Source organism: Pagrus pagrus, assembly GCF_965226575.1.
Source record: "Pagrus pagrus genome assembly, chromosome: 13".
In the NCBI taxonomy this organism is placed as follows: Eukaryota; Metazoa; Chordata; class Actinopteri; order Spariformes; family Sparidae; genus Pagrus; species Pagrus pagrus.
The window spans coordinates 25,267,182-25,283,618 of NC_140197.1; the positions used below are offsets into that span (position 1 = coordinate 25,267,182).

The window sequence follows — 16,437 nt, forward strand, 5'->3', positions numbered from 1 at the left end:
TTAAATTTCAATGGCAGTAAAGTGGGGGAAGCAGACACTGTTAAATATGATGCTTGAATGAAAATCTAAACCCTCCAATACCTCTAAGCAATGTAACTCAATGAGATGAATTAACTGTAAATGCCTCATTCTCTGTGCGAGTGTCTTCCAATTTAAAATCTCATTATTCATATAAGATCCTGAACAAGGTGACTCTTAGGATAGATCGAATAAGTGAAGATAATCTTACCGGACAGTTTTATGCAAATAGGAAATGTATTGAATCAACTATGAGGAGAAAGGGGAATCAAATAAGCTAATAAAGTAGAGTTAGGATGAAAAACACCATGAATAATGTTTCCTCCCTATCTCGGCTCAGTGCTTATGCCACTGCCTGCGAAGTTACAAAGTGTATTAATTCAAAGGATGCTGTCATTTAATGTGCATTCTCTATAGTATTTGGTGAAAAGTATTAACAGTTCGCTTCAATAAGCCTTTCAATGTCACGAAATCAGTGAACTGCTTAATCGCTGTTGCCACAATCTTTAAATCACCACAGTTACAATATCTTAATATTTATTCCCAAATTACTGGCAATGAATTTTCTGTGAATAGTGTCATTTACACCTCGAGCGCAGGTAATAATAGCTCATATTATCGCTCTGTACCAGTTAGTTCGATTTTTCCCAAGAAGACTTCAGACAGCCACTAATAACAGTTTGTTGGAGAGGTCCATCAGACAAGGATTGATTACAAGCCATCCTAGTCAGGGCTGCGCAGGTCTGCACAAGTTCATCCATAATTCATAGTATAAATAATGTAACATTCATTACACAGAAAATATGAACTTTTGTTATGGTTTGTGTTGCAGACATTCTGCTTATAAAGCTAACATACTCAGTGCTTTAATTTGTTCTTCACCCCAAGGGTGAAACGCAAATGACAAATGCAATGATATAATTATATAATAGCCTCACAGACAAAGCCTGTAGATAAAGGAACTCTGACAAGGCCATGCATGCTATTAAGAGGGGGATGCATTGTATTTATTAACCTGCAGGATTAACCTTGTCCAGTAACTATACGTTAGAAGTCAGATTTGTTTACTTATTTACATTTGGTCACACAGACACATAATCTAAAAGAATTGCTCCGTGTTATTTGAACTGCAGTTATAGCTTTGACTGCCTTTCTCCATTGGACTTCAATGATTTGCTCAATAGTGGCTCATTCAGGACGACTCTTACTACACTTACTTTTAGAGCCGAAGCAATTTACCACTCAAAGAAGTCTCAAGAGAGGGAATTTTTTTTTGTGGATTTGCAAGATTTATAGCAAAGACAGCTGTGTGTCAACGGCTGCGAGGCTACCGTAGGCCCACCCATCACTCCACATTAGGACTCCTTTGAACATAAGTATATTTCACTCTGAGTTGGTGACATGCCGTGTGAATCTGTGGATGTGAAATTATACATATTCGAGCACAACAGTGGTTAGCGGGAGATAAGCGTGGAGGAGGAAGCTGGGAATTATAAAGGAGATCACAAAAAATTATGTGCAACGTATTTTATGGGTTTGAACTAATTTCCTCGACAAAAAAGCACACGCTTTTTTCTCGGCTTTTGCCGCTAATACAAGCACTTTGTCTGTTGAATAAGTTCTCTACAAATGTTTGTGAACACGGTACATTGTTCCATAGCCCACAATGCCTCCTCTGCAGCCTCTCAGAAAGAAATTATCGTTCATTCAACCACAAAAGTAAACAATTTCACTCATGTTCAAAGGAATGTGACAAAGTTGGAGAAAAGGGCTGTGAAAGGAAGTGAGGAGAAACTGTAGCTCTGAGGCAGTGTGCAGGGCAGAACGTGCTGTATAGGTGAAAAAAAAAATATAACAGATTGAGCAGGGCTGTAAATGTGTCAAAAAGAGGGAAAACCTGTGGTGAGAACAAGAAACCTCCTTCCTCTTCCCTCATCTGTCTCCACTATACTGACCAAGTCCATCTGGATCAAAGCAGCTCATGCAGGTTCGTCATCTGCAAATCCCTCCACGCACATTAGCCCTACATCCGGAATCACTTCCTACAGAATATTTACCTCATAGCTTCCCAGGCATAAATCTGTCACAACACCTAGCATGAAAATTAATTCACAGAAACTTCTGGGTTTCAGCATCACAAGTTCAATCACCACACTTTGAACTAAAAACGTTTGCTGTTTGAATGGAGCATATTTTCTCTGCACTGGAGCACTTCCTGGCTGGCCATCCTGTTTGATTTGATGGGTTATTAAACACTTCTGTCAATAAAAAGCGTGGTGAATGCTAATTTCTGAGCCCACCATCGATAAATGACCATGAAACCAGTGCAAATTAACCTCCAAATGTCATGGGAAAAGCCGCTGCCACTGCTATTACTGTATGTGCTTCAGGTAGGCAAAGCATGGCGACAGACTACACAGGACATATGCTTTATATAACTAATGCATTTTTACACTCAATGACTCTAACACTGCAGGACTTTTATATATTTGAAAATGCATTGCAAGATTAAAATGCAGCATTATCAAAAGACAGCAAAGGCTTTGATACCAGTGATGTGCTATCCACTTACTGCTGCTACAACCAAGACCCATCAACTTGCAAGCTTCTGATCGTTGGTCCAGTGCATTTTGAGGATGCCTGAATGGGTTGTTTAGGGCCAAAAGTGATATTGGTAGTTTTGGAAGTAAAATGCAGGTTAAAGAAGAAGTCTGGTGATATTTCATATTTTCCCTTTTGTCTACGCATCACAGGAAAAGACCAAAACCACAATAAATTGATTCTCCTAACAAGTATTGTTTGTGTAGCCAAACCCTGACATTGCTTTCTGTGCCCATGGATCTTCATTATTGCTATTAAAAACACACTGTTGAACTGGCTGACATCTTTCTTTTATAATGATGATCATGGGCACTGTGACTCAATCCCACATGCAGAGTCCTGCTGCCCTAATATTCACTAATGCATTATATCTGCAGATTAAAATAGTTTTCAGACGTAGGAACCATTTACTCCTGTTTGAGTAACTTTTATTTGTACTGACCCTTTTTTTAAAGTATAATTATAAATTCATGACCCATTTTTTCAGTTGCACAAATGGTCCTCAGACAGGGTGAAAATGTTGTAAAGTATTGAGGATTTTATGGAGTTACAGCAGGCTGTTCAGGATCAGTTCATGAAATACTGATGAAATTAAAAAAGGACAATTCCTGTTTGTCAATATTTCATGAACTGCCACGATACTGAGTTAGTTGACAATTACAAACATTTTGTTTATTGCCAGACTTATCCTCCCAAACTGACATCAAAGAACTAGCGGCGACAAAGGCTGACTTTGCGTCGCCTCACTTTGCCTGTGTCTCATCCAAAAAGCTTCTCTTGAACACACTGCAAAAACCCACAGCCAACAACAACCTAGCTTGTACGTTCTGCAGCTGCGTGAGAGGAAATACCTCTCCATACCACCAGGTGTTCGTAGTATGTATCCATCTTTCAAAAAGGGTAACCAGAAGACTCCGGACTGCAGATATACAAATCATTGTCATGATAAAGAAGCAGTTTTTGACTCCACTCTCACTGATATGAGATTATCAAGAATATGTCTGATAAAATGTTGCGCATAGCACTAGTGAGCAAGCGGAGGCAGAAAATGAGGAGTTACCGCACTAAATGGATGAAATCATGAATACTACCGTGACAGGCTCAATGGGTTTTCCCTTTCTCTTTTTGTTTCTCTTCTCGCGCAATCATTCACTTAGTCGAACAGCCAGTTGGAGTGATTTCTCTCATCGACGGGCTCCACCCCCAACTCTACAAACTCAACCGGGCAAAAGCCGCCGACTAGGGCCAGCAAGGGCCAACTAGTGCCAACTTGTGCCGTCTTCCTGGTATGTCACGGCCCTAAAACTACATGCCAGATGATACTGGAGTCTCCTGGAGGTGTCATGTGGTGACAATATCTCAAATACCAATGTTTTTATGGATGGAGTCTTGTTCTGCATTGATCAGCAGTAGATCTATCGCACAAATAAAATGCTTTTTTTTGCTATCATTTAAACAAATATGTCCCATAAATGATAGTGATGCTTTCAAATGTACTTTTGTGCACCATCTAAACTCACATATTCAAAAGGACTGTGTAACAAGCCCTCAACAAATAGAGGTTTGTGAAAGAGTATATTATAAAGTACATCATCTATGCCACCACACAGGAGGGCGTGAAGAAATGTTCTTAATTGAGCATTTTTCATGTTCAGTAATACAAAATTATTAATTCATAGTCTCCTAAGTTGTGCTTTTAATATTGCTTTGTATTCATGAAAAATAGATTTGCCTTCACACGGAATTATGTATGCTTTCAGCAAATATTCAGTAAAATATAATCCATTAGGGCAAAAAAAAAAAAGTGAGAGAGACGCAAAAACTGTGGTTTTAATGCAACAAATCATTTGCCATTAACCTCACCTGTTATTTTATGGTAAGTAGGGTCTGTGTTATTCTAATAATAACTTCTAACAGAAACCAATCAGGTTAGGATCAGACCGCAACATAAAAAACAGCGACACTGTGACCCTCTCTCCATTACACATGCTACTTTTTGACATGCTGCTCTACAATGGGGCTTTTACATTTTGCATTTGTGATGTTTCAGCTGTTCCAGGTGTCAGGCCTGACCACACAACTGTGATGACAGAGAGAAAACAGCCCTGATGTATGATCCTGGTCTGTCACGACAGGTCAGTACCACGGCTCATTCAACTGCTGATGATACGCTAAGTCCTACAACACAGGCCAACAAAGAGGAAAATACATCTATGTAAGACCTGTAAGCGGTGTAAGACTCGGCTGTTGCTGTCCTTTTCACTGCCAATATCAACAGAAATGTCAACAGTGAGCGTCTGTCAGCACCTTGTGTCAGATAATCACAGGAAGTGGGGCTTGTTATGGCTGAGTTCATAATGCCCACCTAAATCCCTCACTGGGCATCAAGTAGGGCAGCAATATTCTCCGATAAGCAGATATACTGTTTTCTCATAACACGATTATCAGTTATAACTTATTCCAAAACAAACATGACTTCAGGAATGATCATCAAAGGCTCACGCTACATACTGCCGAGCTGAAACACACACACAAAATATTCAGTTGTTTATTATGCCTTGACATTTAAAAAACAACCAAGTGTATCTTTTTTGAATGTTAACGATTCAGGAATATGAATGTGGATTCTCTATGATGTGCTCTTTAGAGTCGTATCTGAGCACAGAAGTGATCATTTATTTGCACAGCGCATGAGAGTCGGAAGCAATATTACATTTCTTTGCATAAAATGCTCACAGGAATTTATTCATATAGATGCAAAGTTCGTTTCCCCACCATTTCTTATATGATACAGCCATAGCACAGACTGAGATCTTTCACAGTCGGTCGATATTGATATTGTCCCATCGATATCACTGGTATCACTGGCTGAGTTGAAATCAATCACAAGTGCCTTGGATTGTAATGCTTTTAAGGTTTATCAAACCATACTTTACTGTTGCGGGGTATTATAAATGGATAGGGTTCTTATACTTTTGATATCCTAGTTTGTTCTACAGTACATACAGATGTTTCTCTTTGCAACTCAATGCGATGTTTTGCTGACATTTTGCAGCAAATGCAAAGGTTATTTGTCAGCAGTCATGATATATCATGTGTTTATGATCTATGTTGTAATCTCCGTGCTTTTGTTTCTCTGTTCTGAAAATCCTACAGCTTGAAGAGACTTTGGAGACGGCGATGATCAGGCGTATGTGTGCAGATCACTTCAGTGATGACTCCCAACAACTACTGTATGTCCAGGGCTGCTGCAGGATCTACCATGCACCTTGGCTTGTAACTGCACTTTTGGTTTAACCACCCAAAAAGTCACTGCATTAAGAGCTGTCTTGTGCAGCCCAGTCACCAGGATGCATGGTGGTGGTTAACATTTCTGCAAACCACTGACACAATCACACTTCTATGTGTCATACCATATTGACATTTCTACAATCCATGTCAAATGTGTCAGAACAAATGGCATCCATCCTTTTTAAGGAGACCTCAGGACAATTTCCAGCATAATTTGTGGTAACAAATATTTTTGACAAGAAGTTGGAACATCTCCAGACGTGTTTGTGGTGACAAAACCGGTTGTGTGATGTCAGAACATTTCAAGCCCTGTTTGTAGCAATAAAACCAGGTATTTTAAGCTACAACATGATCTTTTCCAAACCCTAAACAAATGGTTTTTGGCCTAAACCTAACCAGACTATAAGCGCAATGTTGTCACAACATGAAATTGAAAACTGAACCTAAAGAAAGGTACATTTTCAATGCGAGAAAATGTAAAGTTTCAAAATATCTGTGGTTTGAAGAACATTGAACATTTATTCTGGAGGTTGGGTTGGTCTTGTGTCACAACTGCAAAGCTCGGGTCTTGAAAAAATGATGAAATTAAGTAATAATATATAATATTGCTCCATAATGCAAAGAATCTAAGCAAAACCTTTCGACATTTGTTGTTGTGGTGTGGTGGTGTTTCGACTGGAAAAATGAGAAGCCATCTACAAATGCCAGTATGCACAAGTTTGTTTTACAATACAAAGAGGCGAGGCTATGCAAAGTTAAATCAAAATATTTTTTTAAAGTGAAAAAATAGGCGGTGTGAATACTTTTATGACAGGTCGGTAACAAAGAAACAAACCAATAAACTATTGGGAAAATTCATATTTTTACTTCCTCTTTCTAAAGTTGTCAGATTTTAAAAGAGATCCATTGTGTGTTTGTGCACTGACGTGCAAAATTAATTACATTTTTTATGTACAAGCTGCTCAAACAGAGCATTATCAACATCAGTGTGCTCAGGATGTGCTTTATGGTACTATGGATTTGGATCACAGGTTTTGTCTAGACCTCAGAATGAAACACACCAGAGTGCTTCTGTGCCACAGACTAACACACTCAGTAAATAAGAGTAAGTTTACCATGATTATTGTCTGACACAATCAGAGAGAGTTCTCTGCACACACAGCCAGAGACGGGCTGATACTGCACAAATCAGCTTGCTAAAACACCCTTGTTAACATTTTTAAACCTACAGAATCATAAAAGGTGATGCCGGGGAATTTTGGACTCCCATTCCCCCTAAATCACACACTCCTGATTTGCAATTCCAAATCTAGAACATAAATAGGGCTTCACGGCAACAGCGTGAATCCAACTAAAAAAACCTTGAATAGATTTTGAATTTTAAAAGCGAGATCAAATGAAAATCACACAAAGGCACCAGCAAGTGGAATTGAAAGTGTGATACAGATGAGGAGGGTGTAGGGGGGGTACGGATGAAAACAGGATTAGACTCCACAGGCCTGGTTCCCACAGATTGCCTGAAATGGGGAACAGATTTAAAGCAGGTACTGTGTGTTGACAGGTTTGCTTTTTTTTTTTTTTTTTTGCACAGGCATTTCCCTTTCCTTTTTTTCAGCATGTCTTACACATTTAACTAGACCCATGTCAAAACCTGTTTACATGTCATGAAAAGAAGCGGAACATGTTCAAATCGGGTAAGCTATTGAAGAAGAAACTTGGATGATTTGACAGTTTGAGTCTCTTTAATATTGCCTACTTTGAGCAGGCTGAAACAAATGATATGCACGTCTACGGCGTCGTCTGCTATTAAACGATGTTGTAATTGACGTTGATTAAAATAATGCCATTTCTATGTTGAGGCAAGTGTAAATTCTGCTCTTGTCTACACGTGTTACGCCCGCACAGAGGCGCACAGTAGTTCAGAGGCCGTGTTGTTGTGCCTTGATTTTCTTCTACAAATCAAATACGGGCTGCACGCTTAAGCGTTTCCTCGTATGTCAGCAAGTTTTAGAGATTAAACTGTTTCATGTTTAATGGGATAAGGAGGAACATGAGCTTCTATCCAATCCTGGCCCAATTGAGTGTTTTTAATGCAATTTGTCAACTCCCTCTGCTAGTGGGATTTGTTCCATACTGTTAGATGTGGAGTCAATTACATAGTATCTCTGAAGAGTATTTTGCTTGAGAGATTGCTCATCTGGCAATATTAAAGCTACTTAGTATATGTTTGGCTGGAGTGAAGGAAATACAGTTAACAGGTTTTTTTTTTTTTTTTTTTAATTCCACATCCACTTTTTAACTGGATGCAATTTTGAAAAATGTTTAGCTCGTGTTGTGTGTGTACACATTAATATAGAATTATATGAGCAAATAAAACATTCACTTAACTCTTTATATGATCCTGAAATGTCCAATATGATTAATTATAGACTCAAAGCATTACAAATGAGTCACCAGTTAATGTTAACAAATATTCTCCCTTAAGGGCCTCTATTAATAATTTCATATTCTCTCCAAATATTATTCTATCCACCTGCTGCGCGTGATCCTATTTTTCCCTTTTTTTCCCCCCGTTTTGTGATCATACATAATTTAGTCCCTGGCCACATCTAATAAATGATGTTGACATATGCTCTTGCAGAGAGCACTGCCTGGAAGTGTTGGTTGATAAGCTTCTTTGCATTCTCACTGGATCCAATTTTGCTCTATCAGTACATGGGCTCTGCTCACATGGTCCACTAGGCCTCGAGATGTCCCAAGGCTTCCGATTAGTGAAAACTGTTTGAGGGGGGATGAGATTTGTGTAAAATTCAAATTTTGTCACCAATAGTATGTTTTTTAAGGGTCCCATTTTTTTAGATTCTTCACCCTGTGTGCACGAGGTGGCATTTATAAAGATTGTATTATAATTATTTTTATTATTTTTTATTTTTTTTTTAACTTACTAAACTCTCTGCTGGTCTTTTGTTGTTGTTTTCTAATTAGATTCTAAGGACAGTTTTCGTGACATTTCTGTGAAAAGGTTTATAGAGCACAATAAAGAATGAAATAAAAAAAACTATTGTTTTATGGAGGGGGGGTGAGTGTGGAGGGTCTGAGAAGGGCTGGGTGTGGGTGGGGGGTTCATGAGCCAGACTGCACACCCTCCAATACTGTGAGCATGTGGCGAATAAACTGCGCCCACCGAGCCACCAGAATGTGAAGATGGATTAAAAATTGAAATTGCTTTAAGCGCTTATAACCAAATATTTGTCCGTTCTCAGCCTGAAATGAATTCCTACAGTTCCAACTCACCCGCCCCACCTCCTCCTCTTCTTCTTCTTCTTCCACCCGGCCCCGAGCATTACGAGAGAGAATCAATTCGATCAATTCCCCTCTACCAATTGTTTGTTGTTTTTTTTTCTGCTGACCACACCTCAAGGATTAATATTTGATTAGCCTTTAGGAGAGGTGGAAAGTACTTATTAACCTTATTTGTCAATCTGTCAGTGCCACTGCGCGGATTGTGCCTTGCGGCGGGGAGCGTGGGGGCCAGAGGGGGGAGGGGATCACTTCAGGGAATATCATGTCTTCCAATGACTGCTCTCCTCTGGATGTTTCATCATAATTATCCATTTTAGGCTGCCGCCACAAGCATGACATTCATTTCAGCATTTTGAATACATTTGTTAATTGATAATATGATACATTGTCCCACAATAATGTAATGGTATTGATGTTTAGCTGCTGTTTGCTTCCACAATTTGGCCAATTATGTCAAATTCTTTTCAGAAAGAATAACAAGACGGGTTTGTGGTTACTAATTTTATTCACGATGATTGTTTGTAAACAAAAAAAATGGAGTATGTTGCCATTTAGGGTCATTTTCATTACAGTCCATGAAGACGAGGCATTTGCTCATTTTGAAATTGATGAGTAAACTTCCACACTGTAAGCAGTCCTTTTTTTCATTAGTAATTTTAATTAAGTCTTCTGCACAACACTGAAATTGACTTTATATATAATTGTTCATTATACGTCTTGTTTTCTACAATGGGGAAATTAAGGGGCCTCAAATGGATGAATCCGAGACATGATTAGTCTTGTTCATCCCAAATGTGTAATTTTTTTAATGCCTGGCGTGAGCTTTGCTGCAAAGTGAAATTGATACTCGGTATATGAAAACATTTAATGAATTGCCAATTCTGTTGTCAAAATCAAGCTAACAGATATTCTACGGGGAAATTTAAGGGGAGGATGCACATTTGAACATTCAAGCTCTGCAGTAAGACATTCATATTGAATTTGTCTTATTGACAATAAAAACACGGTTTTGCAGAATTTAAAAGCATTAAAGCGTCTCAGATGTGTGTAAGACAAACACACACACACACTCTTACACACAGTATTTAATAACCAATGGCTTTATCTGTCCTTTGTTTACAGAGTGCAACTCTTGCATCACAGCCAGCCTATAAGGGTCTGACTGTCTCTGCTTTAAAGTGTTTGGGTCTGACTCTGTTTGTGTCTAAATGATAACACCTCTCTCCGTGCTCATTGGAGGCCTCCCAGATCCGTCTCCTCAACCTCAGTGTTATCTGTGATCATACGCCCCCACGCTATCGAGCTCAGTCAAAGACCATCCCATGGTTTGCAGTGTTAATTACAGATCCTTTGATGTGATAGAACACAGCCCTGTAGAGATTGATTACTCTTTGAGCTAAGTTGTCTTCCAATTACTTAGACAATTAGCCAACTAATTAAAATACTTACCCTGTGCATTGAAAAAGGAAGAGGAGTGCTGCTGTGAGGATCTCCCTTGATATATGAGCTGCCAGGGATTCTCAGAGAGTCTCAGCTGAGGAGAAGAAGGCCTGGTGTGCCGACTGCAGCTCAGGAAAAAGGCCCAAAATGAGTCTCTGCAGCAGACTGTGATGATAATAATGTGGATGAGGCATTTGGAGACGTTTATCATTTCCTGTTGATTGAGGATAAGGATGTTAAATTGGAGGATGAATTGATGTTTGGATATCCATCATCTCACAAGTTTTCCTTTCTGTCTGACAAATACCACCCTCTGAATGACAAGTGCAAATATCAAATATTTCCAAACCGATGTGTTTTGTTCTGTTGATCATTTCACTTTTTATCTATTCAGACTCAGGAAAGAAAATGTAAAGACCCAACGTTCAGCTTGGAGTTTTCTACCGACAAATAATTAGACAGTTGACTTGAAGTCACCGGAGCGTGTCTGAATATTTACATACAAATCATTTGTAGTTAGTCTGAAAATAGTCAGTTTGGGGCTCTTTATTTTAAGGGTCCGTGGAGGAATTTGGTCCTCTGATAAAAGAAGAGAAAAATTATTTCTGAGACTCTCAAGAGGCTTAAAAATTATTAATTTAATAGAAAACAGTTAGTGTTCCTACTCTGTTATCAAAATATTGAATATGTTGTTCATTTTCTTGTAAGCAGTAGCTGTGTTTGGCATATTTCTGTCCCTATTGTGAAAAATAACTGCAGTTTGTGTGAGTCTGTGTACTGTAGATTGTTTATTGCACACCAAAGCAAACAGACTTAAGAACTGTTTGTGGTTTCTCATGGAGAATGACAAATGAGCCCGTCTGACTGACCTGTGGTGCTCGTTCTGTATAATGACACAGGAGTTATTCTGACCACAAAAGTAGAAATAAATCCTAGAGAATCTACAAAAGTAAGTAAAGTGTTTTCAAAGATGTTGTTGTCACACTGCAGACTAACATCACTCATTGTAGTTCCCACAATTAATTGCACTTCAGTTTGGAGTGTGAAACTGACTTTGACTGCCAGGGTTAATTTTTTGAAGGGTGTAACTGCCTTACATTACCAATATTTCAACAAGTCGCCAAATTCAACAAAAAAATCATTGTTTGAGAACAACACATGAAACTTTCTGATCTGACATCCCTATCAGCAGGACACTGTCCTTCCAATGTGCCTTCCAAAACCAATACAAAGCATAACTGCAAAAATATTTGTTTTGGTTTTAGTTATGTTTAGACAAAGCAGTAAGTTGGTTTGTCTTAGGGAAAGACTGACAACTACTTCCGACTATTTCCTTCTACTCCTGACTGACAAAGGTCATCATAAGTATGGAGGACTTGTTTTCTTGAACTCAAACATATGCCATTTTTTGGTATTTGCTGAAACGACTGAACTATAATTTTCTAGGGAGTCCAAAATTATGTATAAGCATTTGGGGTGTAAAGCATAAGCAAAGATGATATATTAATTTGCATGTCATTCTGAACCCAAACTGGAAAGGGAAAGTACATAAATCAAAAGTAAGCAGTAACAGATTTGTCACAGCTCGAAGAGAAACTCAAGGTAGCTGGTGGTTTTTCTGGAGGCCAATTCAGTGAATAACACTAAACATATCAGCCTAATAAGCTTATTAATGTGTCTTCTTTACATCTCTACTCTCCTACATTCCTCCTCCTACATTTCTCTTTTGTCCAAAGCATCATACAGTACAATTAGTCCAATCAGCCTCTGGCTAGATGTCTGTAAGGGCATGGCTTTCAAACAAAGAGCATACGTGCCTAAAGTTATGTTTTTTAATTATCTAAAAAAACTAACATAAGCCTTAATGTCAAATGATGATGTTGATATTTCTGTTAATGCTAAGTTTATGCTTAGCATGGCGGCTCATCTCTGAAGCCATGATGTCTGTGATTCATTTGACTCTACACACCCACATTTGAATAGGATGAAAAGTTGCTTTATTTTTTTCTTTTTCTGTGCACAGCATCTGACTGAGGCTTGTCACACTTATTGTCATGTCCCTTTAACCCCAGCTGGGCAACTCCATTATTCCCCCTCCATTGTAATGATAATGCTGTGTTATCTGGGCAAGGGACAAATATGCAAGGGACAATGGGGATGTAGACATGCATTCAATTTATGCATCCATAATTGCTTTTGATGATGTAGATAATTATGTTGCAGTCCGGAGAGAGTTTTTGCACCAAGCAAATTACAGAAAAACCTTCAAACCTTTGTTTTTCCTGTTCAACTATCCCATGTAAACACCGTGTGACCAGTATTCTTGAGCTAAAAATGCTACTTCACTTTCATGCAACACTATAAGGTTTAAAAGTCACTTAGTTTCTCAGTAAGTGCACGTTCATTTCTGGGATTATTTAGCTGAAACTTATGTGCAAATATAAATACAATTTAGAAACTGCCAGCAGAATTACTCCTTATGATTGAATGCAGAAGTCTTTGTTTTATTTCTCATGTCACTGCTACAGGGATTGGTTTGATCTTTCGAGCGTATTCACGTGATGCCATAGTCCTCTGACATCACAGGGTGGGTAGCTCATGTCATACTGTTGTCTTCCAGGTTGCAAGTTGTATAGACAAGGGGCAACTGACAAATCAATATAATTTCACCGCTTGATCAGCAACTAAAAGACAATGTATAGTGAAAATTGGGAGGCACATCAGGCCATATTTCAAGGTCAAAGACATTTGATGACCCATTACTTACCATAAGAAAGCAGCTAATGTTAGCACTCAATCAGTCCCCAGCTAACATTACTTCTTGACAGTGTTACAAGATACAATAGGAAAAGTGTAAATTCATTCTGAAATATCAGTGCACATATCTTGGATTGGTACCGTAACGGTAGCTAGTTAACTAGGAAATAGTTGACTGCAAATGATAGATGTTTGACATATGGCCTGATGTCCCTCCAGACTTTCACTGCCCATTGTCTTTTCAGTTGCTGATCAATCATGAAGTAGTCAATAATAATGATTTGTGAAATTCACAGCAGTAAAACATTTGAGCTTCCCAATCCGAGTCTGACGAGAAAAATGGCCGCCTTGTGAATATGGTCTATTGCCAGAATAAATGCTGCCATTGTATGTTTCTGCAAACTACAGATAGCCTATGTCAACATGTTGCTTTTGATATGTTCAAACTTTATGTTCCTTTACATTAAAATTTTTCCAGTTATCTGAGCTGTTGTGTTGTGTCCCGAACATCAGATCATCACAATAATACCCCGTGACTTTTAATGCCACTTCAGACAGTCAAGCTTTATTCATACTCCTGTATGTAGCCAACAGCTGTAATGTAAATGATATAATGCAGATCTTTAGAACAAATACCTGTATATGTATCCCTATCATTATCTGATCTGAAACATCTAATTCTCTTTCCTCTGTTAGTGTTTCCTTTTCCCTGCTGCCAGTTTCAAACTCGCAGCAGTGTGCCTGATTGAAGTTGTTGGGGCAGGTTGGATCAAAAGACCCCCTGTGATTAGAGGGTCAACAAGTCTGAGGGATCAAACTCTCCTTCCTCATCTTCTAATCACAGACTATATAAAACAATCTTAGCACCACTTAACCTGTGCAGGGGCCCTGATATGGCTCGGCATGCTCTGTCTCTATTAATCAATCAGCTTCAGGCCTTCATGAGATCCGGGATGCAAATGCGTGTTATAGCTGTAGGTCCCATTTTTCAGGGGATTTTTGCTGTAATCATTCAGGCCTCGAGTGCCAAATTCCTGTGACATACATTTAGGATAAATACAGGGCTAATACAAATACAAATCAAAATTACAAAAAAAAAAAAATACATCTGGGAGACACTAAACATGACCAAATATTTAAATGAGTTACCGTTTTCCAGCTGGCAAAGAATGAATTGACTTGTGGTTACATGCAACTGTGTGTTTGAGGATTTATAATCAAATAAGCTTTACCCGGTTTCACTGCAGTGCAACATCTTCCATGAAAATCATCCTGGTGTCTCACTCTGTCAAATTTGTCATTTTTTTCCTCCCAGTTTATTTTCACTGAAGAGGTGCAGTGTGATGAACTGACAACATAATTTAGGAAGCAGAAAAGGCTCAGCTCTTTTGTTTTCCGGTGACAGCTGTGTGCGCTCACGAGCACAGACCTAACTGGTGAGGGAAATGATAAATATGAGAGTGTTGAAATTCAATATCATTCACCTCTGTTGTCAGACAAAAATAAAATGCTTTAATAGTGTCTTGTAACCTCAGACAATTGGATGTTTTTAAAATTTGGCAGTGTGATGATTAACAGAAAAATTAAGTGCCATCCAGTTGGTGGAGTGAATGATTCGTCAAACTGCTGTACTTAAAGGAACAGTTCGAAATTTTGTGGGAATACGCTTGTTGGCTTTCTGGTAGAGTCAGGTGAGAAGGTCAACGCCACTCTTCTTGTCCATCCGTTAAATATAATATCACTGCCAGCAGCAAGTAGCTTAGCTTAGTATAGCACAAAGATTGCAAACATAACAGCTTGCCTGAAAAATATACCAAACAAACACCAAGGCCAGATATTTCACTTCAGTGTTGGGGGGGACAATAAATAGAAATAAATTCTCAAGAGCAATTCCTGAAGCCGACACCAAAGATGCTGCCAATAGTAGCCTACTGTTAGGCCTATACTGAACGTATATAAAGGAAACGCCAATTACTAGGCATACTTTTGAACTGTACTGTATAATGAAAGATAAAGGTACCAATATTTTGGCTGCGGTGATCCAAAATATTCAACCTTGAGGTAATAGGTCGAAAGAAATGCAGTTATAACTTTGAATTGTGCCATGAATTGATTCAATAGGTAATTTTCCAAGTCAATAAAGTCACAGTTTGTCATAAAACTAATGAAATATAAGACTGTGAATATAAGTAATGATGATGGCCAGTTTCATTGTGATTTTCATCCTATTTAGTATCTTTTCTGAGCCAAGTTGGCGGCCATGTCAGTGTTGGTGATGTGGTTAACGTATGTAAACTTTGCTATGTAGTGAATGAAGAAAGACAAATCATTTTTCAATCCCACTTGAGTTGTTGAGTAGTGTCATGAAGCAAACATATGTTTGTCGATTCATAAGAAATACCATCTAGTTTTGCGTTAAACTGCTCAGTGAACTACATGGTTTGCTCACTTTCTAGCCGTGTTTGTGGCGACAAAAATCAGATACTTTTGACGGGAAGTCGGCCGCTGTGTTTGTGGCGGCCAAACCGGGAAGTTTAAGGTAGGAAACCGTGTTTTTCTGACCCAAACCAAGTGTTTTTTGTGCTTAAATCTAACCTAACTTAAATCTTGTGACAAGAGAGAATAATATCAAGTTTTGAGCTAACTTTTGAGGAGTAGTTACTTACTTTAGTCAGCCAGCACCACCAAACTGCTCAACTGCTCCAGAGACACTCGCGCTGACGTGTTTGAGGTGCCGGTTGATTGGCAGTGGACCAAACCACTGTGAGGCGAACGGAGGGGGGGACCAATCTTTAAAATAATGTAAAAACACATTGTTCTTCGTCTTTTACGAGCACAAGTATGCAGAGTGTATATTACTTGTATATGTTTTTACTGATATAGGTTATTGAGGGGGACAAATATCTGTTTATCTGGTTCAAACAAGAGGTGATTTTTGAAGGACAAACCAAGTTGGTATTAGAGAGTTTTACTTTGTTTCTGTCAAGTTTGAATGAAGTGTGTTTTAACTAAGACATAAGAGACAAT

At 38.6% G+C, this 16,437-nt stretch overlaps 1 protein-coding gene across 4 annotated transcripts in view; it reads right to left on the bottom strand.

The window, feature by feature from the left end:
• Positions 1-16,159, bottom strand: part of LOC311267651 (uncharacterized protein) — a 49,816-nt gene extending 33,657 nt beyond the window's left edge. For all 4 annotated transcript variants that reach the window (XR_014623853.1, XR_014623854.1, XR_014623856.1 and 1 more), the window contains exons 1-2: positions 16,077-16,159; positions 10,663-10,867 (exon numbers count right to left, since the gene is read on the bottom strand). Coding sequence is in view for 1 of the 4 variants with exons in the window: in XM_084370841.1 (XP_084226967.1) it covers positions 10,663-10,864 (202 nt within the window). In the remaining 3 variants the exon portion in view is untranslated. The remainder of the gene's footprint in view (positions 1-10,662; positions 10,868-16,076) is intronic.
• Between the last annotated feature and the right edge of the window lie 278 nt (positions 16,160-16,437).